At 35.8% G+C, this 27,383-nt stretch overlaps 1 protein-coding gene across 5 annotated transcripts in view; it reads left to right on the top strand.

Moving 5' to 3' along the window:
- Positions 1–289: 289 nt before the first annotated feature.
- TRPM7 (transient receptor potential cation channel subfamily M member 7) overlaps positions 290–27,383 on the top strand; it is a 97,827-nt gene continuing 70,733 nt past the window's right edge. For 2 of the 5 annotated variants that reach the window (XM_081146996.1, XM_081146998.1), the window contains exons 1-6: positions 290–601; positions 17,624–17,703; positions 19,319–19,357; positions 20,723–20,921; positions 22,910–23,123; positions 26,558–26,682. In XM_081146996.1, coding sequence (XP_081003122.1) covers positions 590–601; positions 17,624–17,703; positions 19,319–19,357; positions 20,723–20,921; positions 22,910–23,123; positions 26,558–26,682 — 669 coding nt within the window. In that variant the 5' untranslated portion in view covers positions 290–589. The remainder of the gene's footprint in view (positions 602–17,623; positions 17,704–19,318; positions 19,358–20,722; positions 20,922–22,909; positions 23,124–26,557; positions 26,683–27,383) is intronic. The other 3 variants (XM_081146999.1, XR_013999533.1, XM_081146997.1) reach the window with 3 other exon arrangements.

Raw genomic sequence — 27,383 nt, 5'->3', positions numbered from 1 at the left:
AGAGGCCAGGCTCAGTCAGCACAGAGGAGCGCGCGAAGCACCTCCAGACTGCACCCCAGAGGCCTGGAACCTTAACCCTCAACTACCGCTTCACGCTTCATTCCCGGAGCAGAGACAGAGGTTTGTGCAAGCCCTGCCCTGGAATCCGATGGCGATCTGGGGCGGACACCCCACCCATCCCGGGAAACCCGGGCGGCGGGGCTCCGGACGCTAGTGCCCAGCGCCTGCGCGCGGCGCGCCGGGAGGGCTGCCTGGAAGGAGGGAACGCGCGCCCTTCACGTGACCCGGCGGGCGGGCGGGCGGCGACGCACACGACGCGCCTCTCACGTGGTCTGTCTCCAGCCCCGTCGCCGGCGGAGGCGGGCGCGGGCGCGTCCCTGTGGCGGGTCACCCGGAGGAGTTGGTCGCACAATTATGAAAGACTCGGCTTCTGCTGCTAGCGCCGCAGCTGAGTTAGTTCTGAGAGGATTTCCCTGGGCTGTCCTTGTCCGGCGGCCTCTGCTGCCGACTCCGGAGACGCTTCCCGATAGATGGCTACAGGCCGCGGAGGAGGAGGAGGTGGAGTTGCTGCCCTTCCGGAGTCCGCCCCATGAGGAGAATGGTACCGGCCCCACGCAGTCCCTGGCGGGGGAATGGCACGGGAGGTTGTGGGCAGGGAAGGGGTAGGACTTGGCAGACAAGTGTGTGCGCCGAGCCGCGCTTGCTGGAGCGAAGGATTCCCCCGAATTGCCTTAAGACTTCCGGACTTGCCGTGGCCGGACGGGAGTGCAGTTCATTCGGGGTGAGGGGCAGGAAACAGGTAGCAAAATGTGGTGCGACAGCTCCTCGCGGGAACCCTGAGCGGGGACCCAGCGAGGGCCCCGCGCGGCGCGAGAGGCGCGAGCCAGCGAGCACCTGGCGGCGCCGAGCGGCTGCAGCGCGCCAGACGCAGCGCTCAGCCTCGGAGCTCCGCATCTCCCGGAAGCGCGATCCTCCTGGCGCCGGTTGATGGCAGATGAGGGAGCCAAGTGCTCCGCTCAAGTTCTGCCCGGGGAGGGAGGACTGCGAGGGAACAAAAAGGGGATAGAGGACGCGAGGTTGGAGCTGTGCCTTCTTTGCTGCGCAGCGCGTACTCCACAGGTACCTTTCGCTTCTGGAGCCAAAGGGGAGAGATTTGACGATATTGATGGTAGATCTGGCTCGGAATTTTCTTTAGCAAGAATTAAGGATTTTATGGGGGTCCTCCTGTGGGTACCGAGGCGATGTGTTGTCTGCGTTTGTGTAGAACTACCTCATCCGTTGCCCTAGAGAAGGGTTGGTCGTGTTTGAAACCGAAGGTGCAGAGTGGAGAGAGGGATGCGGTGTGTGGCAGCTTTTGATAGAGCTTTTTTTTTTTTTTCTAAGATCGGGAATCCTATTCGAAGAATTCCTTTAAAGAAAGTCATTTAGATCAGGGACTTCAAGAGCGAGGCAGGTATTTCTGGTCAGCACTTGAACTTGATAGGCTTCAGGCAAACAACTCTCCATCTGCTGGAGTCTGGCAGGGTTGCTTTACTGTAGAAGCCGATTCAAGTGCCGTGCTTTGAGTAAATAGCGCACCTTCCACTATTTTCCACTTTCTTTGGTAACGTAAAGTCAATAAAAACGTCATTTTACCCTTCGCCCAGTTTTTTAAAAGAAGGGTATTTTAAGTTCCTTTATCGCCTCTAAATGTTTAAATTTCTTACTTAAATGGATTTTAGGGGAATCTATTTTGGGGGAAAAAGTTGAATCACAGTGCCTTTTGTTAAAAAAAAAAAAAAAAAGCGAGTCATTTAATACTGACTCTTAGGTGATGTGTCTAGATTTCCCTACGTTTGAACATACTGATTCAGTATTTTGAAAAAATTTTTTAGATAGGTTAGAAAATGGAAATGAAGATGATTCATCATCTTCAAGCCATTGCTTCCTAAATGTTTTTTAAAGCAACTACATGACTTTATTTCTAGTGACTTTCTACTGAAAGTCTGTAATTCCTTAGTGTCAGCTCTGGTGCTCTTCTTAAATTCAGTCAGCTTTTTAATGTCGTGCTATCTACATACTTTGAAACCTAGCCTTCAAAAATTAAGGTGTGGTCTGAGTTTCTCCTGTTTCTGCTGCATTTCTATTTACTTATGTCCAGTCTTTTTAAAAATAGATGTGCTCCCCCAAACAATATGTTTATGTACATAAATTGTGCACTGTACTTGGCACATAGTAAGAACTCAGTATTGAGTTGTACATGCTATTAACAATCTTGTTGCTTCTACAGGGAGAAGTTCTCACTTTAAAATTTGAAATTAAGAGTCTGATTTTGTTTTTTACATTGTTCAAGTCCTTACTGCTACTGAGTTGTGATTTTCTTTATTACAATTAAGTTATAGTGAAACCTTAGGGTAACCGAAAACTGAGGATCTCCAGTGATAAAATGCTGAGCCTCCTCAACTTTTGGGGGAAAAGCGTGATCTAGAAGTTCACCAAAGTATGTCATATGTACACTGTATAATTCGTATTGTAAACTCTTAAGGCATTTGCTTCTGTCAATCAGATTCTTCTTCGACACTGAAAGAAAGTATACAAACATTTTCTCCATTTTAAAAAGCTTTAAAACTAATCAGTCAACTGGCCAAAAAACAATACAAAACAAATACTAAGAAACACAAGTTTAAAACTAGAGCAGAATCAAGTTTTATACAAAATTACCTACTATGCCTGCTGGAAATATTTGTGTTACTCATTTGGCAATCACTTACTTAGTTTTTAATATATTCCAAGCACTGTGATAGGCTCTGGAGTAGCAAAGATGTGTTAGACAAGTTTTCCACTTTCACACAGCTTACGTTCTAGTCTTTTATAAAAGATCTTATCATCAATGGGAGATGCATACATTACTTAGTAAAACAGTATATCTACTGTGTTGCAGGCACTGTGATACTTAATAGTCTTGAAGCGCGGGCAATATCAATATGCAAAGAACAAGAATAGTGTGATACTATTGCATAGATTCTGTAAAAGTATAGGGTGAGGGAAGTCAGTAGATTTGCAAAGCTGCTGATAGTGGAGGTGAGCCTCCTAGAGTCAATAGGAATTGGAATTAACCTAGAGTTAGAAAGGGGCATTAAATTGGTGGTTTTAGTCTAAGGGAATTGAGCTTTAGAAGAGAAGAGCATCCTTAGTTTATTCTGGGAACTACTGTACAAGTACTGTACAGGCATACCTTGGAGATATTTTGGGTTCAGTTCCAGACCACTGTAATAAAGTTAGTATCGCAGTAAAGCAAGTCGCACAAATTTTTTTGTTTTCCAGTGCATATAAAAGTTATGTTTATACTGTAGTCTATTAAGTGTGAAATAGCATTATATCCTTAAAAAAAGTATACATACCTTAATTAAAAAGTATTTTATTGCTAAAAAATGCTTACCATCATCTTAGTCTTTTGCTGGTGAAGGGTCTGACCTTCAATTTGTAAAAACAAACAAAAGCAGTATTTGCAAAGTGCAGTAAAGCAAAATAAAATGAAATGAGATATGCCTGTACATATTTTGGAATGAGTAGAGTATGGAATGATATGGAGTACTGATGAGAGTGTTATAAAGATAGGCAAGGACCCGATTTTTGAGAGCAAGTATGTCATGCAAAGGAGTTTGGATTTTATTCTGGAGATGTTGGGGATCAATATAGAGGGTGAATTGGTGTGCTGAATCAATATAGAGGGTGAACTGGTGAAACTGAAGAGAGACCCATAAATAGGAGGCTATAGCAAGACTGACCAAAATATTGTGGGCTCAAAATAAAGGAATAGTAGAAGAAAAGAAGGAACCGATTGAGATGTTTAGAAGTTGGGATATTCAGAACTTGGTTTGGGGTGTAATGTGTATACCTGTGTGTGCTGGCAAATGTCAATAATAAGAACCAGGAAGAAAATGAAAACATGTAATAGTTAAAGTCATTAATATTTGCAAACGGCAAGGCAATACTTAAGATGTGCATTTTAGTTTTTGATTTTTAAGTGAAGATCTATTAAAGTAAGTACTTGCAAATTTGTTTGAGAGTTCTAATTATAGATATTTTTGATCTAGTGCTATGATATTCTCTCTCTCTTTCTCACTAACATTCTAATATGGGAGATTTCAAACATACAAAGATAAAATAGTAAAATTAATCACCATATACCCATGACCAGTTTCAGCAGTTGGAAACGTGAATTTTGTTTCTTCTATTATCCCTCCCATTTCCCCATCAACTGGACATAGTAGCCCCCCTTATCCTCAGGGAATATGTTTCAAGACCCCCCACTGGATGCCTGTTTTTTCCTATATGTAATCCTATGATAAAGTTTAATTTATAAATTAGGCACAGCAAGAGATTAATAATGAAATAGAACATTGTAACAATATGTTGTTATAAAAGTTATGCCAATATGGTCCTTACTCTCCTCCTCCTCCTTCCCTTCCCTCCCCCCCAACCAATCTGATAACCGAGAGGGCTACTAAGTGAGTAATGGGCAGGTAGCATATACAGTATGGATATGCTAGACAAAGGGATGATTCACATCCCAGGGGGGTGGAGCAGGACATTGAGAGAGTACAGCATGCCACTCAGAATGGCATGCAATTTAAAACTTATGAATTGTTTATTTTTGGAATTTAATATTTTCAGACCATGTTTGACCATGAATATCTGAAGTGAAAGCAAAACTGCAGATAAGGGGATCAACTTTAATTCAAAAGCAAATCCCAGGCATATTTCATCTATAAATACTTCATTTCATGTATCTCTAAAAAGATAAGGACTCTTAACACATCCGCAGTAGTATTAGCACAACTAAAAAAATTAATAATTCTTTAATGCCATTAAATATTCAGCATATTTCTTTGATTGTCTCATTTTTTTTTCAGCTAGTTTGTTGAGTCAGGATCCAAAGAATTCTATACAGCATTTGTTGATAAAAATTTTTTGTGTGTTGTCATTTATCATTTATTTAATGAAAAAAAATCTCGGTCATTTGCCCTGTAGAAATTCCCAGTTTGAATTTTGTTGACTGCATCCATGTAGTGTCATGTAACATGTTCTTTTCCCCTCTGTATTACTGTTAACTAGTGGTTAATCTAAAGACTCAGTCAGATTCTAGTTTGATATTTTGGCCGAATACTTCACAGGTGGTGCTATGTACTTTGGATTGCATCACATTAGAAGCACATGTTGTCTGGTGGTTTTTGTTTTTTGATATTAAGGTTGACCCTTGGGTTCCTATTGTTGGCCACCTCATCGTTCAGTTGTAAAGTTTCCTGTCAGATATTCACATAATAGTTTTAGTAGTAACCATTGGTGATTATTGATGTTATTATATCTATTATAAGTTTTTAAATTGAATTTTGAGAGGAAAGGGGAGAGAGAGAGAGGGAGAAAGAGAAACATGGATTGGCTGCCTCCTGCATTCACCCTGACCGAGGATTGAACCCACAACCTGAGCATGTGCCCTGACTGGGATTCAAACCTGCTACTTTTTGGTGTATGGATGACGCTCCAGCTGAGCCACACTGTCCAGGCCCTGTTATAATTTTTTTTTTTTTGAGTGACTGCTCCTTAAATGCCTGTTTTAAGTTCGGTACCTGGAGGCAAAATTCAGAGAGGTTAAGATTAGTTTAGGATATGAGCATCTTATGGCTGTCTGTGGGGATTTGAACTGAGTCATTTCTGTGAATTGATATAAAATAACTTATGTGTGTCACTGTTGCAGTTATTAGATTAGTTTGAATATGAGTGAAATGTTTGACTTGGAGAATTCGACATCTTCTAGTTTATCTTTATAAAAAATGACTGGTTTTAACTTGAATTAAGTTAGTACTTTTATATATTTTGTTGACCCTTGGGTCAGTTCATCTTGGATATAGAGAATTGCTCTGGATCTTTTTGAGGAATGGTGTTTAGTTTCTTGACCATTTAGGTGTTTTAGAGCCTTGTTGAAGAAATTTAGGTGTATGGAGGTAAGCAGTTCTTTGAAGTTGGTAGACTTGGCTCTTCACCTAAGCATCTTTTCCAAGTCACACTTTTATGAGCATCGCTGTTAAACTCTCTGTAAAAGGCAGCTGATAATTTTTCCTCTACTTAACCTGAGGAGCAATACTAGGATTAAAGTCTGTGAAACACTATTTGTCCTTACTTGCATCACGAAAACATGTTAATAATGTAACACCTGAACTGTCCAGCTGTCAGAGTTCTGGAAACTTCAACCTTTGGAAACCCAGCTCCCCATGGAAAGAAAAAAAGCTTTTGAGCTACGCCGTTATCAGGAATAGAACAACCTTGAGCCCAGAGTTCATTGAAAAATATGTGCAAAGTGAAATTTAGTAGGGTTACTTACCTGTTTTGTTCTGGCAATTTGATAATACATTGGAAATGATAGAAGGAAAGTTATCTTGAGAAACAGACTATTACTATAAGGAGGAGACTGGAGAAGCATTAACTAGACTAGAAATATAGGGCTATAAATTACTCTTTAGTATGTGAATCAATGGTCTTCTTTGTCTTGAGTATAATTTACCATACCCAATACCTAGAAGGTACTCTTGACAAAGAAAAGAGTCTAGTAGGCTTTAGACAAATTTTCATAATATTAGGTAACATGTATTAGCATTTAGTTGTGGCCATTGCTCTAAATTCTTTACATGTATCGGTTGCATATATTATTCTCTCAAGAAAACTCTATGAAGCCATTCACTGTTTTCCCCTCATTATTTACATAAGGAACAGAGAAGAAAAGTCACTCACCAAAGGTCATAAGGCTAATATGTGGTAGTGAAGGTGTTGACTTGCCAAATTATAGAAACCCGGAGAAGGGTCTTGGCATTCGGGGCCATGTATATGTATGTATATTTGTGAGATTTCAGATGACAGGTCCTATATTAAGTAAAAATGTTAAGGTCATTGAAAAATATGTTACCTTTTTTAAAAAAAAATGTTTTTATTGATTTCAGAGAGAGGAAGGGAAAGGGAGAGATAGAAACATCGATGAGAAAGAGTCATTGATCAACTGCCTCCTGCATGCCCCCTACTGGGAATTGAGCACACAACCTGGGCATGTGCCCTGACCAGTAATCGAACCGTGATCTCCTGGTTCATGGGTTGACAACCACTGAGCCATGTCAGATGGGTGTGTTACATTTTTAAAAAATTTATTATATCTTCAAATGCTATAAAACCTAGAAGAATTTTTTTCCTCGCCAAATGTTTATGTAATAACCTTAGGTTAGGTTATTCACAAATCAGTTGTATACATTGTCTTTGAGAGAGTGCAGAGACCTATTAGTCTGAGTAGATCTTTAGTAGATTGGAAAACTCATTAATTAAGCTAAATAGATTTCTGCAATGGGTAGAACTCACTAATAAAAACCATAGAAACCTAACGTGAGTGTATTGACAAGGCTGATCATCACACTACTCAGGGGTAGAGAATAGGTTGATAGGGTTTACTCACAATAGGAATGCTCAAGTTTTGTAGTAGGCAATGTCCTAATAATATTTTCTTTAGACTTATTTTTCAGAAATGTTTGTGGCATCATCTGAAAACATCAGTGGTTGTATTAGATATTAATTGACTCAAAACAGCATTGTATTGAATTAGATATATGTGATGGATTCACTTAATTCAATAGATTCTGTTGCTTTGGGGAAAATATTTTAACAAAGACAGGAATAAAAGTGAAGAATTTAAATTGTACTGTTGAACTGCCAGTACATAGTATTTTTAAAAAAATGTATATAATTGGAGTTCTTTGGTAATGGTTCTTTTTGTTATGGACTTCAGATGTATAAAAGTTGATAGATTATAATATAGCAGACACACATGTACCTTCTCTACCCAGCTTAAGAAATAAAAAATTACAGATAAAATTGAGGCCTCCCATGTACCCCATCAAAATCCCATTCTACTTTCCACTAATGATAACCACTTTAGTCTTTACTATTTCTTTGCATGCTTTTAGTATTGTCACAGAGTATACATGGTGGGGCAAAAGTAGGTTTATAGTTGTACGTATGGAAAATAATACAATAATAAATAATAATACAAGAATAAACTTTGTGTTTCTTGTACTCATAACTGTAAACCTACTTTTGCCCTACCATATATATACTAAATGGTGTTTTTTTGGTATTTCTAAGTTTTGTATATATGGAATTATGTATATCTTTTTATGGACCTTTTTTTTCCTTCTTTTTAATCAACTTTAGGTTTTGGAGAGTTATACATGTTAATACATGTAAGGTCTAGATTTTCCCTTTTAATGGCTGTATATTATTCCATTATATGAATATGTTATATATACATTGTCCATTTTACTGTTATTGGGCATTTAGACTGTTTCCAGTTTTTTATAGATAATGATGCAACATTGTTGTATGTGCCAACTTATATACAAATGTGAGAATTTTTCTAGGATGTTTAGATCCAGAAGTAGAATTGCTGGGTCATAGGGTAGGTATATTTTCAACTTTATAGATATTGCCCAATTGTTGACCAAAGTAGTGCAGTTTACATTCCCTATAGAAGTATAAAAGCTCCCATTTTTAAGACTTCTTTGCCAACACTTAGTTGGTTAGGTTATTTTTTTGCCAGACTCATTGTTTTAATTTGCATGTCCCTGGTCACCAGTAATACTGAGTGTTGCCCTGGTCGGGTGGGTCAGTTGGTTGCTGCTTTGTCCTGTACACAGAAAGTTGTGGGTTCAATTCCCGGTCAGGGCACATAATCTAGGTTGCGGGTTTGATCCCCAGTCCAGTCACGTACGGGAGGCAACCAACTGATTGATGTTTCTCTCTCCCTTCCTCTCTCTAAAAATTCATAAAACATATCCTCGGCTGAGGATTAAAGTAATAATAATGTTGAGTGTAATTTCAGGTTACAGTTTTTTGGCTGTGGTTACCTTCTTTCTGGTGAATGCCTATGTATGACCTTTGCTCAATTTTATATTAGGTTATCTTTTTTTGTATATTTACTTGTAGAAGTTTTTTATGTATCCTGGATACGAATTTTTTGCTTTTATGAGCTGCAAATGTCTTCTCCAGCCTGTAGCTTTGAATTTTTCACTTTATTAATGGTAGGCTATTTACTAACTTTTATGCTGTTACATTGGTTATTAATTTTATGTAATAATTTATCAGTATTTTCTTTATAGCATGTGCTTTTTCTTATCCTAAGTTCATAAAGTTACTTTTTATTTGCTTGTTTGTTTTCGTTTTTTGGTAGAATGTTTAGAGTTTTGCTTTTCACATTTTGACTTTAATCCATCCAGTATATATTTTTGGATTTAGTGTGATAGTTCAAATACATATAGTATAATGGTTTATGTTTTCTCCTGATTGGTATTGCTCTCTCCATCATACACCAAGTTTCTTTAAATGCATGTTTGTGTTTCTAAGCAATTTATTTCTTTGTTCTGTTTGTCTTCTCCTGTTTCAATACATTTATTTTGACTTTTTATTAATCTTAGTGTCTAGGTATAAATTTTTTGACTTGGCATAAGAAACTTAAAATGTTTGTGTGTTTTTTTCCAACATGATTTTTTATTCTAAAAAGATGAGTTTTGATCCCTTTTTATTTTACTGATAAATCTTTATGTTAAAATGATTTATTCTAGGTAAGACTTTCTCTAGAATACCTGAGGGAAAAAACTACTGTTTGAGCTATATTGAAGTTGGCCATTTTTTAGACTAAATGTGCCTAGTCTTCAGTTATTTAATATCTTGGACTCCGTGGTATGGTATGATGGCAATTGATCACTCTACTCTTTATCCTATTTTCTATCCCACAAATCTGAGGCCATATTGGGCTGTTAAACCATCAGGATAACAACCTCCATGCAATCAGCGGAAAGCAGAACCAACAGAAAATAAGATTGGATGTAGTAGGATTCTCTTTACAAACAGAGTCAAGGGTCTGAATTTGATTCCATTTAATTTTTTAATATACAAAAGTTCACCATTTGTCATTCCACAGAGGCTTTTCAACAGTGTCTTTAAAACCCTCTCAGAGTGTTCATATCTGGATTATTAATAATATCAAGTTATTAGTTAATTAGTTAAGTAGTTGGCAGCCAATTAAGAGTAAGAGCAGAACTCTAGAATAAGGGCTTGTAAGAGTGCCAGATAGTCAGATGAACTGGACTCTGGTAGAGGAAGTTAGACAGTGGCAGCATATTTCAAAATTTTGCTTTGGGCTAACCTTAAGTTTTCTTTGTCATTGTCTGTGCCATTGTTGGCAGGCACGTTGACCTATGTACAGATTTATCACATAACTTGAAATTTACAGGTCTGTAGTGTTATTTAATTTTTTTAAGCGTATGTATTTTATTAGTAGGCAAACTCCTTTTTCATTTGACTGCCCTTTCTTTTGAGTATGGGTCACATTTTCCTGTTCTTATATCTGGTAACTTTGGATTATACTGTAGATGTTGTGAATGTTACCTTTTAGAGACTCTGGGTTCTGGTATAGCCCTCTGAAGACTATTGGTTTGTTTTTTTAAGTAGTTGCTGTGGACTGAATGTTTGTGCCATTCCCCCCAAATTAAGTGTTATCCCCCCAGAATTAACCCCCAATGCAATGGTATTTGGAGATGGGGCCTTTGGAAGGTAATTATGGTTAGATGAGGGTCATGAGGGTATGACCCTTATAAGAAAAGACACTGGAAAACTTGCTCTTTCTCCACCATGTGAGGACACAAGTGAAAGGACAACTGTCTGCAACCCAGAGAGAGTACTCTCACCAGGCACCAACTGACTGCGCTGGCACCTTGATCTTGGATCTCTAGAACTCTGAGAAAATGAATTTTGGTTGTTTATGCCACCCAGTCTTACGGTGTTTGTTATGGCAGTCCGAACAGAATAAGATAGTAGTTGATTAGCTTGACTGTACTCAAATTCCAAACTCTCTCTCCTTCAGAGGGCAGCAAAAATATCTGCTCAGTTGTTTTATTCTTAATTGGGCTGCTTGGAGTCTGTCCCATATATTTGTACTTCATGGGTCAGCCAGAGATTTGAGCAGACTTAAAATGCAGCATTTAGGGCTCTCTTTCTGTGACCCTCTTTTTTGCAGGATTTTCTCCACCACTTTGCAGCTGCTGTTGTCACCTTGAACTTGGTATTCTGGTTCTTCAAGCCAGTGAGACTGGAATTTCTATTGGAGTTTTAGCTGCTCAGTAGATGTGGAGTTGGACCTGTCTTCATGCAGAAAAACGGGAGTCACTTTATGCTTTTCCTTTTTTCCAAGTATAGACTCCATCCAATTACTGTCTGCTTTTGTTGCTCTCAGTGCTGCTAAGTAGTCATTTTTAAAATTTTATTTTGTTCAGAGCTTATAGTGGTTGTTGGTGGGAAGGTTAGTCCCATAGAACCTTCATAAATGGACGCTCCCTTCTAATATTATATAGAATCATAGAGTGTATTTAGTTGTAAAAATATATTCATTTCCACATGTTACTTTGAAGTAGACTTTTTAAGCACTTCTTAATCCTCCCCTCCCCCGTTTTTTCCATCAGTACCTAGGCAGTAAGGGCGTGCTGGTATTGATTTGTTTGGAGAGTAGGATGTGGTTAGGAGGTTTATTTTCAATCTATGCGTGCCTATTCCTGGTAGACAGATAGGAAGAATTGATAATTTATGGAATTTTTAGACATTGTTGAGATTATTAAAAAATATTTTTTAAAAATATTTTTATTGATTTTTAGAGAGAGAGGAAGGAAAAGGGAGAAGGGAGAGAGATAGAAACACTGATGAGAGAGAAACATCGATTGGCTGCCTCCTGCACATCCCTTACTGGGGATCAAACCCACAACCCAGGTATGTGCCCTTACCTCTGGAGTCAACCAGCAACCTGGCACGTGGAATGACGCTGAACCAGCTGAGCCATAGCGGCCAGGCAAGGCATTGATGAGATTTGACTATGTGCTGCCATGTGTTGTGCTAAAACACCTTGTATGGATCATTTTGTTTAATCTTCAGATCAACATTTGTAGATAGGTACTATTATTCTAGTTTACAGGTAAACAACAGAAATTTGCTTAAGGTTGCGTAGGTACTAAACAACAGAGCTAGAATTCTAACTCAGGTTAATCTGACTCCAGCATCTCTTTAACCACTGAAGTTGACTAGGTGATCTTTAAGTTTCCTTCTTGTGCTAACATTCTGTGATTGTAGTTAGTTTTTACTTTTACCTAGAACTTTTAAGTTTAGAAATTTTCAGATTTGTGTTTGTAGTGTGCCATCTCTTGGTAAAATTCAGTAATGCAGCCTAGCAAAAGGAGAAGTATAAAGTTAGGAATTTATATGTGTATTTATCATACAGGGCACATTTGATTGGGTAATTGATGGCAGAGCACAAACACAGGAAATCAGAAATTGTAGAAACCTATCATTGTGAAGGACTTACAACTCTCAGCTGGGGTATGTGACTATTGGGTACCTGAAGCCAATACCTAATGTAAGAAATGAAGACTGTAAATAATAATGCTGTGTGTGGGGAAAACATATTTATATTTGGCAGTTACACAACAGAATGAGAGGCTGTAAGCCTTTGGAATAAACAAAATTAGTGAATAATTAAGGATTAGGGGAAGCTATAGGAGATAATCTTGAAACATGCTAATGTCCTTGTATGTCCCTGTCGGCACAATATTTGGTTAAAATTTGTGAGCATTGGAGTGACGTGATTTAAATGACTTTAGCAAAGTGACTTTTTTGCTAAGGTTTTGGATGGATTTTTCAATTACTGTGGAAGTTTCAAGGTTGTAAAAAGATAATACTAGCTTTTTATAACAAGAATGATAAAATGAATAGCTTGTGAGCAAGATTTGTTCCAGGTTCTGAAATCTAACAACATCCATGTTTTATATTTTATCATAAAATACTGACAAAAATGAGTACTAAAAGTGACTAAAGTGTCTTAGGTTGGTGATTGGAAAAGACTTACTTCTGGAAAAAAAGCTAGATGTATGTACCTAAACACTAGATTTTTTTGCTCAGTGGTGTTTAGGTTTTATGGTTACATCCATGAGGCTTATTTAAATGCTTTTTCTATTGAAAGTCTGGCAGGAAAAATGACTGTTAATGTACACCCAAAATTTTTTAGCCACACCCTTCCCCTCTCCCCTCATTGAAAAGCAACTCTTAATACAAGGGTTTTCTGGGATTGTAGAACTGGGTAGAAGGGACATTAGTGCTCAAGAAACAGTGTAGGGGAAGAATCTGAGGGGCTTGGCAAATGCTTGTTGGATTGAATTGACTCGTTGGTAATAGGAAAGACTCATGCTTTTACGGGATTTAGAGTATGAGTTGGCAGACTATGCCATTTGGGCCAAATATGGCCAAGGCCTTGAGCTAAAAATGGTTCTTTCACAGAACAAAGAATATGTACAGGGACAGTATGTGGTCCAGAAACGCTAAAGTATTTACCATGTGGCCCTTTATAGAAAAAATTTACTGATTCCCCTTTTAGAGTATAACCATACTTTTCTTAAGAAGTGGAGATATTAAAGGAAGTATCAGTTGAAGGGGAAAGGTGTTCATTTGGGTCCCTATAAGTTGCATGTTATTGGAAATAATTGTATAGGTGAATTTGAAGGAAAGATGAGAAACCAGGATGATATTAATAATCAATGTGTAGTATTTATTTTTTATAAGGCATTGTGGTAAACTAAAGAATTTGGAAATTATCTGTTGAATTCATTCCTTTTTTAAAATTTTTATTTTTTTCCTTTCTATTGAGTTTATTGGGGTGACACTGGTTAACAAAATCATATGGGTTTCAGGTGCAAAATTCTTCAACACATCATCTGTACACTGTATTGTGTGTTCACCATCCCAAATCATGTATTCATTTCTTTACTAGAACATGCTCCCATTGCCCCTCCCCAAAAGAGTGTGGTGACTCTAGTTTACTTTTACTTGTCTCCCTGCCAGATTAATTGTCCTAAAGAGAGCTTTATCATTTATGTTAAATGCTACTTGGGATTTAGTTTTCTTGCTCTGATCATTTATGTTAAATGCTACTTGAGATTTAGTTTTCTTCCATATATAACCCTCAAATAAAAATGTCAAAGGAAATATTTTTATTTGCATTTAGTAGGAAAGCATAAGCTTTGAAAAGTGAATCACATATACCTGTGATTCATTTTTATGAGTATTTCAATTAATAAATATCCACAGCTTTTCAAGCCAGCATTTAGACTTAACTGCTATAGAGTAGTCATTTTGAAATCTGTTGATCTAATTCCTCCATCTCTATCTTCACCTGATTTGATTAACTATAGGGTAGCTTCAGGCAAGCTATTGAGGAGGAGCGGAATAGAAGAAAGAAAAGGAGAAAAGCTAATACTGGTTAGCAGTAGTTAATAATTTACAATATCTTTTACAAAATGTAGTTAACCCTTCTGTTCTTTTTGTGTTTTTCAGTGTTCAGAATTTTTTTTTTTAAATATATCTTTATTGATTTCAGAGAGAGGGAAAGAGAGATAGCAACATCAATGATAAGAGAATCATTGATCGGTTGCCTCCTGCACACCCCCTGCTGGAGATTGAGCCTGCAACCCGGGCACGTGCCCTGACCCGTGATCTCCTGGATCATAGGTTGATGCTCAACTGCTGAGCCACGCCAGCCGGGCCAGAAAATTTTTATAGAGTGATCACATAGGAATTTCTCTTTTGAAAGTAGTATATTTCTACTTACAGATTCCAAAAAAGATGTAAGAATGGTGACTTATTAAAGCATATGAAGTGATTTTGAAATGCATATCTAAATTTTTTTTTAAATGGCAGTAGAAGCTTTGGAGCCAAGGTAAACTATTAGCTGTGTGATATTGGGCAATTCCCTAATTTGCATATCAAATCTCTGCCTCTGTAATGTGGGAATACTAATAGTGCCCAGCTCATAGGATTTCTGTGAATATAGAATAAATTGATGCATGTAAAACATTTAGAACAATGCCTGGAAAACTCACTGTATATGCTAATTAAAGTTATCTTTTGTTATATGCACTTTGGACAAGGGTTTAGTAAAAGATACAATGTCAACTATATATTTTTTCTTTATCTGTTTTTAATCCTCACCTGAGGATATTTTTTCCATTGCTTTTCAGAGAGAGAGGAAGGGTGGGTTTGGGGGGGGGGGGACATAGAAACATCGATGTGGGAGAGACACATCGATTGGTTGCCTCCCGCATTCACCCCAACCAGGGCTAGTGATCGAGCCTACAACCGAGGTACATGTCCTTGGCCAGAATTCAACCCAGGACCCTTCATTTCACAGGCTGATGCTCCAACCACTGAGCCAAACCAGCTAGGGCTGTTTTTTGTGTGTTTTTTTCTGTTAAATTTTTATTTATTGATTTCAGTGGGGGGAGGGAAGGAAGGAAGAAGGAAGGGAGTGAGAAAGAAACATTGATGTGAGAGAGAACATCAATCAGTTGCCTCCTGTACACACCCCAACTAGGGGTCGAACCCACAACTTAGATATGTGTCCTGACCAGGAATCGAACCCTCAACCTTTTGGTGTCTCTCTCACATCGATGTTTCTCTCCTTCCCTTCCACTCTCTCTAAAAATCAATGGAAAAACTATCCTCAGGTGAGGATTAACAAAAAAAATCCAAAAAATAAAATGTGGAGAATAATAGCATATTGCATGCTTCTGGGAATGAGTTAATAAAAAAGGAAAAATATTAAGGGAGAATTGGTGGAGAGTGTCCTTTAGTTAGTGAGGGAAGAGTAGGGGATCTAGGGCACAAGAGGAGTAGTTAGACTTAAATAGAAGCAAAAATAGTCATAGGAAAGAATGCAGAGTAATGTGGGTATAGGTACTCATTGGTGGATAGATGTGATAGAAGTTTGTAAACATGTTCTTGTTGCTTCAGTTTTCTCAGTAAAATGTGAAGTGAGTCTGTTTAAAGGAGAACCATTGACCTAGGACATTTTTGAATGACAGATGGAATTTTGGGGCCAGAATTAGAGAATTTGGGGAATAAACTAAGGTTTATCATTATGGTACCTCAGTGACTTGAGAGGAGCCTGCCAAAGCTTCACCCATCATAATTTTGTCTAGAATCTCTCTTCTAGATATTTCCTTTTGGAATAAAGGCTCTTTCTTTTAGTACTGTTCTGGTGAGATATAATACTGTATATATCTGCATCTACATCTATATAGGATGGAACCCAAGATCTTTATCCTAATTTATGGAGTTTTACCTATCTCAGTACATTGTGTATATCCCTTTTTAATCAGTTACCCATAGCAGGATTCAGAGTCTAAGGATCTAGGAAGAAGCCTAAGTAGTGGTATAAAAAATTAATTTTTAATAGTCTTTTAAATTTGAAGTAATTTTAGGTTTATTGTAATTGAGGGAAATGAGATAATCTTCCATGATGATTCTAGATTTGCCTTATTCTCCGTATTAATTTCTTGCTTTTTATATTTTGAGACTATCTTATTTGGTTATTCATATTTAAGACTGTTAAAGCAGTCTGGTGAATCAAACATTTGTAATCATGTAATAACCTGCACTAACCCTATTGATGTATCTGTCTTTTTGTTAGAATTTGCTTGATATCTTTTTTTACTCCAGTGCCATGAACTGTTCATTCCATGTCCTTATGGTTTAGGTATTTCTTTTAGAAGTGGAATGTAGCAAGGTTTTATTTTATTTTATTTATTTTATTTTATTATTTTATTATTTTATTTTAATTTTTTGAGAGTACATTTATTAAAGCTGAGGACAGTGAAACAAAGGAAGGGCTCAGGTAGAAGAAGCAACAGGAGGGAGTATAGGCGGTGCTCTGCTGTGGCTCCCTATAAGCGTTATAGGAAAGAAGTGAGCCACAGCAGGGCTGCTGTTAGCTCACTGAAAAGTCAGAGACACACTGGGGTAAGCCCAGAACGAACTGCTGCTGCTCAGTGCTCCCCTGGTTGCAGGTCTTGTGGAGACTCTTAAGAGTTTAAGAGAGCCCAGCCGGGCGTGGCTCAGCGATAGAGCATTGACCTAGGATCCAGGAGATTGGGGTTCGATTCCGGGTCAGGGCACATGCCCAGGTTGTGGGCTCACTCTCTCATCATTGATGTTTCTATCTCTCTCTCTCTCTCCCTCTCCTTTCCTCTCTCTGAAATCAATAAAGATATATTTTTAAAAAAAGAGTTTAAGAGAGAAAAGTAAAGATGCACTCCTGAGAGGGAAGAAAGGGTGGGCATCCTCCAGAAAGAACCTACTGCAAGGTTTTATTTATTTATTTTTTTAGTTAAATCTGACAATCACTTTTAATTGCTTTTTAAATGATTGCATCAGTCCCTCTTGAGGTTTTTGGCCCACAGTTGGAATCTAAAACTTAATTTCCCTCCTTTCTGTTTATTTGAAGCAACAGTATCTGCACAGCACTGTAGATGTAGTAATCTAAATCACAGTCGACTTAAATGGAATGATTCTAATATTTTAGGTGAGCTGTCATCAGGAAGATGTTGTTTGTAATATTTAGCAAATTGAAAAACAAATAGTATAGAACTGTTTCTTTTTATGTATTTATAATTAAGTTATTCCTTTATAATATTAGTGGGTTAATTTATAAACCATCTTTTGAAACTTTTTGTTTTAGTCCCAGAAATCCTGGATAGAAAGCACTTTGACCAAGAGGGAATGTGTGTATATTATACCCAGTTCCAAAGACCCTCACAGGTAAGCGTACCTTTGTTTCTTCTAGGCTCTTCTAGAAATTTACATGTAAATTATATCACTAATTTATTACAGGCCAAAATTATTAATTAAATTATTTTTGCTTACTGTTAATTTTTGTGTTTACTGTTGTTCTTTTTATAATGTAACATTTTTTTAACAGAGCATAAATGACATACTCTGGGTCAAATGGCTAGTGATTCATAGAGATGGGATTAGAATTTATATCTCAATATGCCAGTTCTAAAAAAAAACAGTGGTTCTTTCATTGAGAGAAAATTATGATTTTGCTTTATTAAGAAAATAGATTGTATTATCAACAAGTTTATTTCCTATAATTTTGTTAATTTAATTTTCAATCAAAATAATAAAAGTACTCATTAGGTGTTAAATCTCAAGCTCGCCCGGCTGTCGTGTCTCAGGAGTTGAGCATCAACCTATGATCCAGTAGACGGCAGTTCGATTCCCGGCCAGGGCACATGCCCAGGTTGCGGGCTCAATCCCCAGAAGGGGGCATGCAGGAGGCAGCTGATCAATGACTTTCTCTCATCCTTGTTTCTATTTCTTTCTCCCTCTCCCTTCCTCTCTCTGAAATCAATAAAGACATATTAAAAAAAAAAGAAATCTCAAGCTGTTATTAAGTAAATACCCTAAGCTGTAGTTGTCCATAGGAGACATAATTTATAAACACAGCTGGTAATTTCTTTCTATACTAATTGATTTTAAAATTAATTTTATATGAATAGGTTAACAAATGGATTTACAAGGTACCAAAAGTTATAAGTGAAAGTCTCCTTTAAGTTCCCTTTCTTAAGGAAACCATTATTGCCTCTTTCAGTTGTTGCATCCTTTTAAATTATATCTGTAGCATAATTTGTGTTACTAATCCTTAATTGATGGACATTTTAGCTATTCTATTTTTCTTTTTGCTGTTAGGCAAAAAAAGCTTTGATGAATACACCTAATACATTAATCATTTTACACGTTACAGATATTTTTTAGTACTGGAATTAGAATTTGAGGGGTCTGCATTTTTAATTTTGATAAGTATTGCCAATTTGCCCTTCGTAGAGGTTATATTAGTTTATACTCCCCCCCAACAGATACAAGACTACTATATTCTACATTCCCGCCAAGATATTGTCTTACAGGTTTTTTACAATAATCTTTCTCATCAATTATCTTTTCGTATGCATGTTTTTACTGTGAACTATTCATATATTTTCCTTTTTTATATTGATTTGATGAAGCCATATGTATCAGGGAAACTAACCTTTTGTCTGGAAATATTTTACTCAGTTTGTTTCAGACTTTATTAGTGGCACATTTTCTCATGTGGAAGTGTTGCATTTTTACGTAGTTAAGTCCGTAAGTTGTTTCTCCTATGGTTTCTGGGTTTTACCTTATACCTAATTGTATTTAAAATATGGAAACCATGTGCATTTAAAAAAATAGTTACTTGAATGTGTAAATCATAGTATAAAATGACCTATGATATCTGCTGAAAAGTTAAGCTATGTAATTTTTCTTTGTTTTGTACATCTATATAGATTTCATATAGTTTAGTTTAAACTAAAAAATTTTTCCCCTTTAAGTAATAAATTTACCTTGTTTGTAGATGCCTTCCAGGATGTCAAATTTGCCAGCAACTTGTCAGGTAAGTTTAATAACATAACTATTGCACACATTTTGAAAAATAAAACTAATCTGTTAGAAACATCAGAATACAGTGGGATAAAATGTATAGGCTATTATATTTGAGGGTTACTTTACTCTGACCTGGGTGGTGAAGGATCAGGTAAGGTTGCTTGAAACTCAAGTGAAGCTATCTGAGCAGAGTTTTAAAGTTAAATGGGAATTAGTGGGGTAAAGACTGAGGAAAAGTGATTTTAGGTAGAGAACAGGATGTGGAAATACCTGACAGTGGAAGAGATTATGCTTCTGTAACAAAACTTGAGAATGTAACATATAAGAGGGATGTTGGAGAGATCTGAGTCTGGAAAAATGAGTAGGGGCCAGTTCATTGAAGCTGTTTGTGTATATACAACATAGTTTTCATTTCATGTTAAAAGGATCCCTCCTTGTCTCCCTCCCTTCTTGCAAATGCAGTTGGCATTTTGCGAGATTGAATTGGGAGAAAAAAATAGTTTGGAAAGTTTTGGAGTAATTCTGCCAAAAAATTAGAGCTGAATTAAGATAGTGGCTATGATGATAAAGAGAAGTAGATATATTTGAAGGGATTAATGAGATAAACTCAACGGGATTTAGTGGATGTGTGGAGAAGGGAAAATTTGAGATGATTCCTAAATTTCTTACTTCAGCAACTAATAGTATGTTCATTAAGATCTGATGAAAGAATATAAGAGGAAGACAAATAGGTCTCTGGTTGGTAGGCTAGGAACAAAAGTGCATAGAATGAGTTCATTTTAATTAGATACACTGAATTTTACCATCTCTGGTCATATTTATTTGTTCCTCTAGATTGGAAATTCCATCTGGTGTCTTTCCATTCAAGCCAAAGAACTTCCTTTAGCTTTTGGTATAGTACAGATATACCGGAGATGAATTTTCTCAGCTTGGTTTATCAGAAAATGTTAATTTTACTGTCATATTTAAAGGATATTTTCACTAAATATAGAATTCTGAGTTAATAGTTTTCTCATTCTAGCACTTTAAAGGTATCATATTGTATTCTGGCTCTTGTTTGTGGTGATAAGTCAGCTATCATTAATAGAGCTGTTCTTCTGTATATAATGGGTCTTTTTTTGGTTGATTTCTTTCTGTGTTTGAATATATCCTATAACTATACTATATTTTATAGATGCTTACACTAAATTTAGATGATTATATCATAAACTAATGTATTTGTACTATTTCATTGCTGTAGTGAAGGTATTGGTTTAGCTATATTAAAATCAAAAGTTCAAATTATTTTTATACTGTTCATTGGTTCATTCATTTTAATTCAGTTTTTCATTGACAAATTTTTGAAAGTCTTTAAAATTTCATTGTTTTTCTTTAGGTGTTTTTGTGGTCGCTTGGTCAAGCAACATGCTTGCTTTACTGCAAGTCTTGCCATGAAATACTCAGATGTGAAATTGGGTGACCATTTTAATCAGGCATTAGAAGTATGGTCTGTGGAAAAGCATACGGAACAGAGCCCAACGGATGCTTATGGAGTCATAAATTTTCAAGGGGGTTCTCATTCCTACAGAGCTAAGGTATGTTACATACTTGATTTTTTTACTTCATTTATCTTATTTAAATACTATATACAGTTTATATAATGATGTGTCAGAAAAATCAGTCTCAGCCATTCCTTTATGTATTTTTAAGTTCTTTGTAGAAGTGCATACAAATATAGAATTGTTATACCTTGGTACTTGAACTTGTTATCATTATAAAATGTCTTTTATTGCCAGTCATTTTTGTTGACAAAACCTACTTTTTCAGTAATCAGTATAGCTAATTTTTTTCTTTTCTTTTACTTTTAACCTTTCCTTAAGGTTTAAGAGTTTCTTTTCAAAAAATTTTGAAATATTGTCTATTGTCTCACTTTTTGTTATTTTCCTCCTTTCTTAATAGCATGTTATTTATACATTCATTTTTATTTTTATATTCTTATAATAAACACTATGAATACATTTTTAACTTGTTATGTTATAAATGAGTACTTTTACTACTTTCTGACAGTGCAAGATCCTTTAGAATACTTGTAATTGCATTTATTTCTCTTATGGCTTATGCGTTTTTGTTGGCATGAATTTTATTTTTTTGTGTATTTTAAACTCCAAAAACATAGTTGTTTTTCCTTTAGATTTGCCAACATTTTACTCTACGTTGTTCTGCCTGCCTCCTTGTCTTGATGTGAAAATAGTGCCAAATGGTGAACCCATCTCCAAGTTTTCCTATTCTCGTGGATCCTTATCCCCTAAGTTCTCATTGCCTTGGTAGCTCTCTCATACCTCAAAACAGGCATTACTTACCTACTTTCTAGTTTCTCTAGTTCCCAGTGCCAGAGATAGTCCAGAGCAACCTAGTTTATTGCTGGTAGTAGAATTCCTCATTTATTTCTAACATAATCTTTTTAAAAAAAATTTAACTTTAGATTGTTTTCCAAACACTACTATGTGTATGTATTAACTGTAATAATGAGTTAAACTAAACTAATGCAGAAAGACTTAGTGTAGAAGAGATCTTATTACAAAGCATTCTTAAGGGACTCTGGAGTCTTTAGTGTTGAAGAATTCCAATATTTTGAGATATTTTTTTCATTGGTGTTTGATCTTTGTAATGGAATGGGTGATATATTGTTTTGCACAGAACCTTTCTTAGAGATGATTAAAAATGTTTTTTTCTTCCAATATCTGAATATTTCAGATTTCTTGTGGGCTAAATCATATAGGTGTATTAGACACAGAGAATGAAGTAGAGTGGTCATAGCAAGTAAATTTTGTGATGTCACTTAACAGAAATATAATTTTTTAAAATCTGTTAAACCAGAGGAAGTATCCATAGATGTAATGGTTTATTTTCTGTAGAATGATTTTTTAAAAATTAAACTGGTATGAATCCATCTGAACACCTTAGAATATTGAGTAAAATTTATTATTTTTAGTAATTTATGGATCAAATTTACAATTTCTTCCAATTAGGGAAACCATCATTTATATTAAAAATATTTTTATTATTTTACTGCATAGTCACAATCCTATAAATGGATTCTATCATTAGCAAAACTTTCAAACAGATAATTTATTATTTGCCTCTCTTAATAGTGAGAGTTGTAAAAGCCTCCATTTTTTCATCATTCCTTTTTCTTTTCCCCCGTCATTGTAGCTAGCCTTAATACCTCTCATTCACTGCATAATCATAGTTAAACAAGTTAATAAATACTGTGGATAAATTTGTAAATTGGATGAATGGTAATTAAATTTATATAAACAGGAAGAGTAACACAATTATGTCTTAAACTGAAAGTTTAAAAATTGGAATGCCACTACTTCTTTAGCTCTTACAAAATAATTTTCCAACTTTAAAGTCATTTGCTTTTGCTTATTCCTAGGAGTGTAAATATTTTAAAAGTAGCCTATGAAATCTACGTTACAATAATCTGATTCAAATAAAAGTTTTCTAAAGTTGTATGACGTTGTATTATGAAACCTATAAACACATTCAATGATTTTGTCCCTTTAAAAATATTTTTTAGTATGTCAGATTGTCATATGACACCAAAACTGAAGTCATTCTGCAACTTTTACTCAAAGAATGGCAGATGGAATTACCCAAACTTGTTATCTCTGTACATGGGGGCATGCAGAAATTTGAGCTTCACCCACGAATCAAGCAGTTGCTTGGAAAAGGTCTTATTAAAGCTGCAGTTACAACCGGAGCCTGGATTTTAACTGGAGGAGTAAACACAGGTACTGTGATTATACCCATTTTATTTAGTGTGTTTGTAAATTTTTCATAATATCAATTAGATATTTAAAACAATAGTCAACATTGAAGGTAAAAATCAGGTTTTCTGTTAAATAATCTACAATTCCTAGATATAACTGATTACTATAAAAATTACCATATTTAGTTTTCATTTAGTCTTTTTGAAAAATAATAGAGCAGGGGTTGGCAAACTATGGCCCATGTACCAAATCCAGTCCACTCTTTGTTTTTTTAAATAATAGTTTATTGGAATATAGCCACACTCATTTGGTTTTCTATTATCTATGGCTACTTTTGTGCTACAACAGCAGAGGTCAATAGTTGTGACAAAGATTGTATGTCCTGCAAAGCCTAAAACATTCACTATTTGGCCCTTTATAAAAAAGGTTGCTGACCGCCCCCCTACTATAGAGCAAAGTATTATTCATATTACTTTCTGGACTTTCTGGCTACTGGTGAATTGATACAAGAATGGAATCCATTGCTTACGGCAGCAGTAAGAAGTAGCTTTCAAAATTAATTTTAATATACTATAATTTTTCATTCAGTCTTCCCTATCACATATACAGGTTAGATATAAGAAAGGCAAATTAATTTTAATATCCAAAGTAAAAGTTATTAGTTAAATTAGCTTGCAAATATCTAATTCATTATCAACTGTTTTTTGTACCTCATTGTGTGTTGAGTATTATTCTAGCTGCTGAAAATATATCATTCCACAAAACAAAATATTTACTCATGCAGATTACATTCTGCTGGGGGAGGTGCAGACAACAAACAGATAACTAAATGTATAATATGTTCATTTCCCTGAGTAATGTTTTTTCTGATATATCTTCTTGAGCAAGGGAAACAAAAGAAAAAATAAATGGGATTACATCAAACTAAAATGTTTTTGCATAGCAAAGGAACCGATCAACAAAATGAAAAGACAACCTACTGATTAGGAGAAGCTTCTCACCAGTGGTACATCCTATAAGAGGTTAATATCCAAAATTTGTAAAGAACTCAAAACAACTCAACACTAAAAGAACAGACAATCCATTAAAAAATGGGCAAAGAACCTAAATAGATACTTCTTCTCCAAAGAGAACATATAGATGACCAATAGACGTGAAAAGATGCTTAGCATCATTAATCATCAGAGAAATGCAAATTAAAACCACAATGAGATACCACCTCACACCCATCAGAATGGCTACCATCAATAAATCCACAAACAAGTGTTGGTAAGGATGTAGAGAAAAGGGAACCTTAGTATACTGTTGGTAGGAATGCAGACTGGTGCAGCCACTGTGGAAAACAGTATGGAGTTACCTCAAAAAATTAAAAATAGAACTGCCTTATGACCCAGAAATTCCACTTCTAGGTATATATTCAAAAAAACCCAAAACACTAATTTGAAAGAATATATGCACCCTTATGTTCACTGCGGTGTTATTTTCAATAGCCAAGGTACAGAAGCAACCCAAGTGCCCATCAGTAGTCAATTGGATAAAGCAGATATGGTGCATATATACAGGGGAATATCACTTGGCCATAAAAAGAATGAAATCTTAGCATTTGCAACAGCATGTATCGACCTAGAGGGTATTATGCTAAGTGAAGTAAGTCAGTCAGAGAAAGACAGATACCATATGATTTCACTTATATGTGGAATCCAAACAACAGTATAAATGAAGAAACAAAACAAGGAGACTCATAAGATACAGGGAACAGACTGATGGTTGCCAGAGGGGGAAGGGGGTTTAAGGGACTGTGTGAAAAAGGTGAAGGGATTGAGAAGTACAGATTGGTAGTTAAAAAACAGTTATAGAGATGTAAAAGTACAGCGTAGGAAATATAGTCACTAATATTGTAATAACTATGTATAGTGCCAGGTGGGTACTGGAAATCTCAGTGGGGAGCACTTTGTAAAGTATATGATTGTCTAATCATTATGCTATATACCTGAAACTAATACAAAATAATATTGAATGTATACTATAATTGAAAAATAAATAAATAAGAGCTATGTTGAACTCATAAAAATGTATAATAAGTTAGATGATAAGTGCTATGTAGACACATGAAATATAGAGGAGAAATGGTGGGGGATGGTGGACAAGGCTTCACTGATAAAGTGGCATTTGAGTAGAGATGGAACGAAATTAAGAAGCAAGATAATAATGTGGAACACAGCATTTAAAGAAGAAACACCTAGTTTGTTGGAGAATAGTAATGAGGGTTCAGTGTAGCTGGAGTGGAATGGGCAAGAAGTACTTGATAAGATCAGAAAGTTATGGGGGTGTGATAGTGGCTAGGATTAGGTGGCATGGTGAATAACGGGCAGTGGGAAGATCTTTATATAAGGCCTTGTAGTCCATTTTAAGCACTTTGGCTTTTTCTCTGAATGAGAAGGGATGGTTTTAAGCAGGATTGACAGAAGCAAAGATCACTTGGATGGTATTTTGAAAGTAGGCTGTAAACAGGTAAGGCAGCAGTTAGAAAACCAGTGAAGTTGCTACTTCCATATCCAGGTGAGGCATGAGATATGATGCATTATAAAAATCAAATTGGGTGATGTACTCATTTGCTAGGGCTGCCATAACTAAATACCACGGATTAGGGTAGCTTGAACAAAAAAAATTTATTTTCTCATATTTCTGTAGGTCCAAGATCAAGATGTTAGCAGCTTTTGTTCCTTCTGGGGCCTCTCTTGGCTTTCAGATGCTTACCTTCTCACTGTGTTCTCTCATAGCCGTTCCTCTGTGCATGTGCATCCCTGGTGTCTTTTTGTGTCCAAATTTCTTCTTCCTGTAAGGACACTTGTCAGATTGAATTTGGGCCCACCCTAACCACCTCATTTTAATGTAGTAACCTCTCTAAGGGACCTGTTTCCAAATACAGTCATATTCTCAGGTACTGGGCTTAGGATTTCAACGTAGGAATTTTGGGGAGGATGCAATTCAGCTCATAACAAGTGATAATAAGGAGTTAAGTGCTCTTTTGAATTGTCTTTTCTACTCTTCTCCCAGTTTTTTATTCATTTGGGCAATTTCTGTAGTTATTTGGAGTGTGTGTTTGTTGCTTATAGTCCTAAGCCATACATTTCTTTTTTAAGATGATGTGTAGTGCAATAACAAAAAACTATATTACTTAAATTGAAGAATCTAAGAGAGAACTGAGCATAACAACATGGTGAAAGTTTTACATGTGTTTCAGGCAGTTGTAGTGATCTGACACCGTTTTTGTTTTGTTTTTTCTTTTTGGTCCTTGCGTTTTCTTTGTAAGTTTGTCTTTTGGACCGTGTTGCCTTTTATCTTGTATGTGTAAAGAAAAATATCACAAATTGTAATGTTACAGATGGAGCACATGATCATTCTGAACATAGTGAAAACTTTCAGATAAAGTGAATTTTATTTTGTATGAACAGGTGTGGCCAAACATGTTGGTGATGCCCTCAAAGAACATGCTTCCAGATCATCTCGGAAGATTTGCACTATTGGAATAGCTCCATGGGGAGTGATTGAAAACAGAAATGATCTTGTTGGGAGAGATGTGAGAACAATTTTTAAATTTCTTATATTTGAACTTATCTATGAACAAAATTAAAACAAGGATCTTTTAGTCAAGATATTCAGAACATATCATACTTTTCAAATTACTTTTTAAAAAGAGTTTTTCTGAGGTTTTCTTCTGATCCTTTTGAATATACAGTCATAGATACAAGTAATTGTCATTATAGTGTTAGATTTTGGTTTCTCCCTTTTTTATATAATTGTTTCACACCTTTTCCATGTCATGCCAGTCTTTGTAATTAAATTTTTAATCACTGCGTGACATTAAGAATTAATTTTATTGTCACTAAGAGTAGTAATCAAGTGCTAATGTTTTATTTGAATAGGTTAAAGATGTGAATTGGTTATATATATCAAGAGACTATCAAGAAAGAATTACTAAATTATAACGATCACTTTTAAGTGCAATTAAATTTTTAATATCAATTTTAAAGATTCTACTTACGGCTAGAAAAACAGCAATATGACATTTGTGCTTTTATTTAGTGTGCTTTATATATTGCTTTTTATTCACAAAAAACTTTTTTCACATTACTTATTTACTTATTTGCTGCTTCTTCCTTTGCATTTGATAATGAAATATTTTATATTCTGCAGTAAGAGTCAGAATATACTTGTATCATTCAACCAGTTACTGTTTAATCTTCAGCTGTTTTAAAAGCTTGTGCTTTCTGATATATC

Source organism: Miniopterus schreibersii (genome assembly GCF_964146895.1).
Source record: "Miniopterus schreibersii genome assembly, chromosome: 1".
In the NCBI taxonomy this organism is placed as follows: Eukaryota; Metazoa; Chordata; class Mammalia; order Chiroptera; family Miniopteridae; genus Miniopterus; species Miniopterus schreibersii.
The sequence above is the reverse complement of the archived record's forward strand: the minus strand, read 5'-3'. Positions and strand labels throughout refer to the sequence as shown.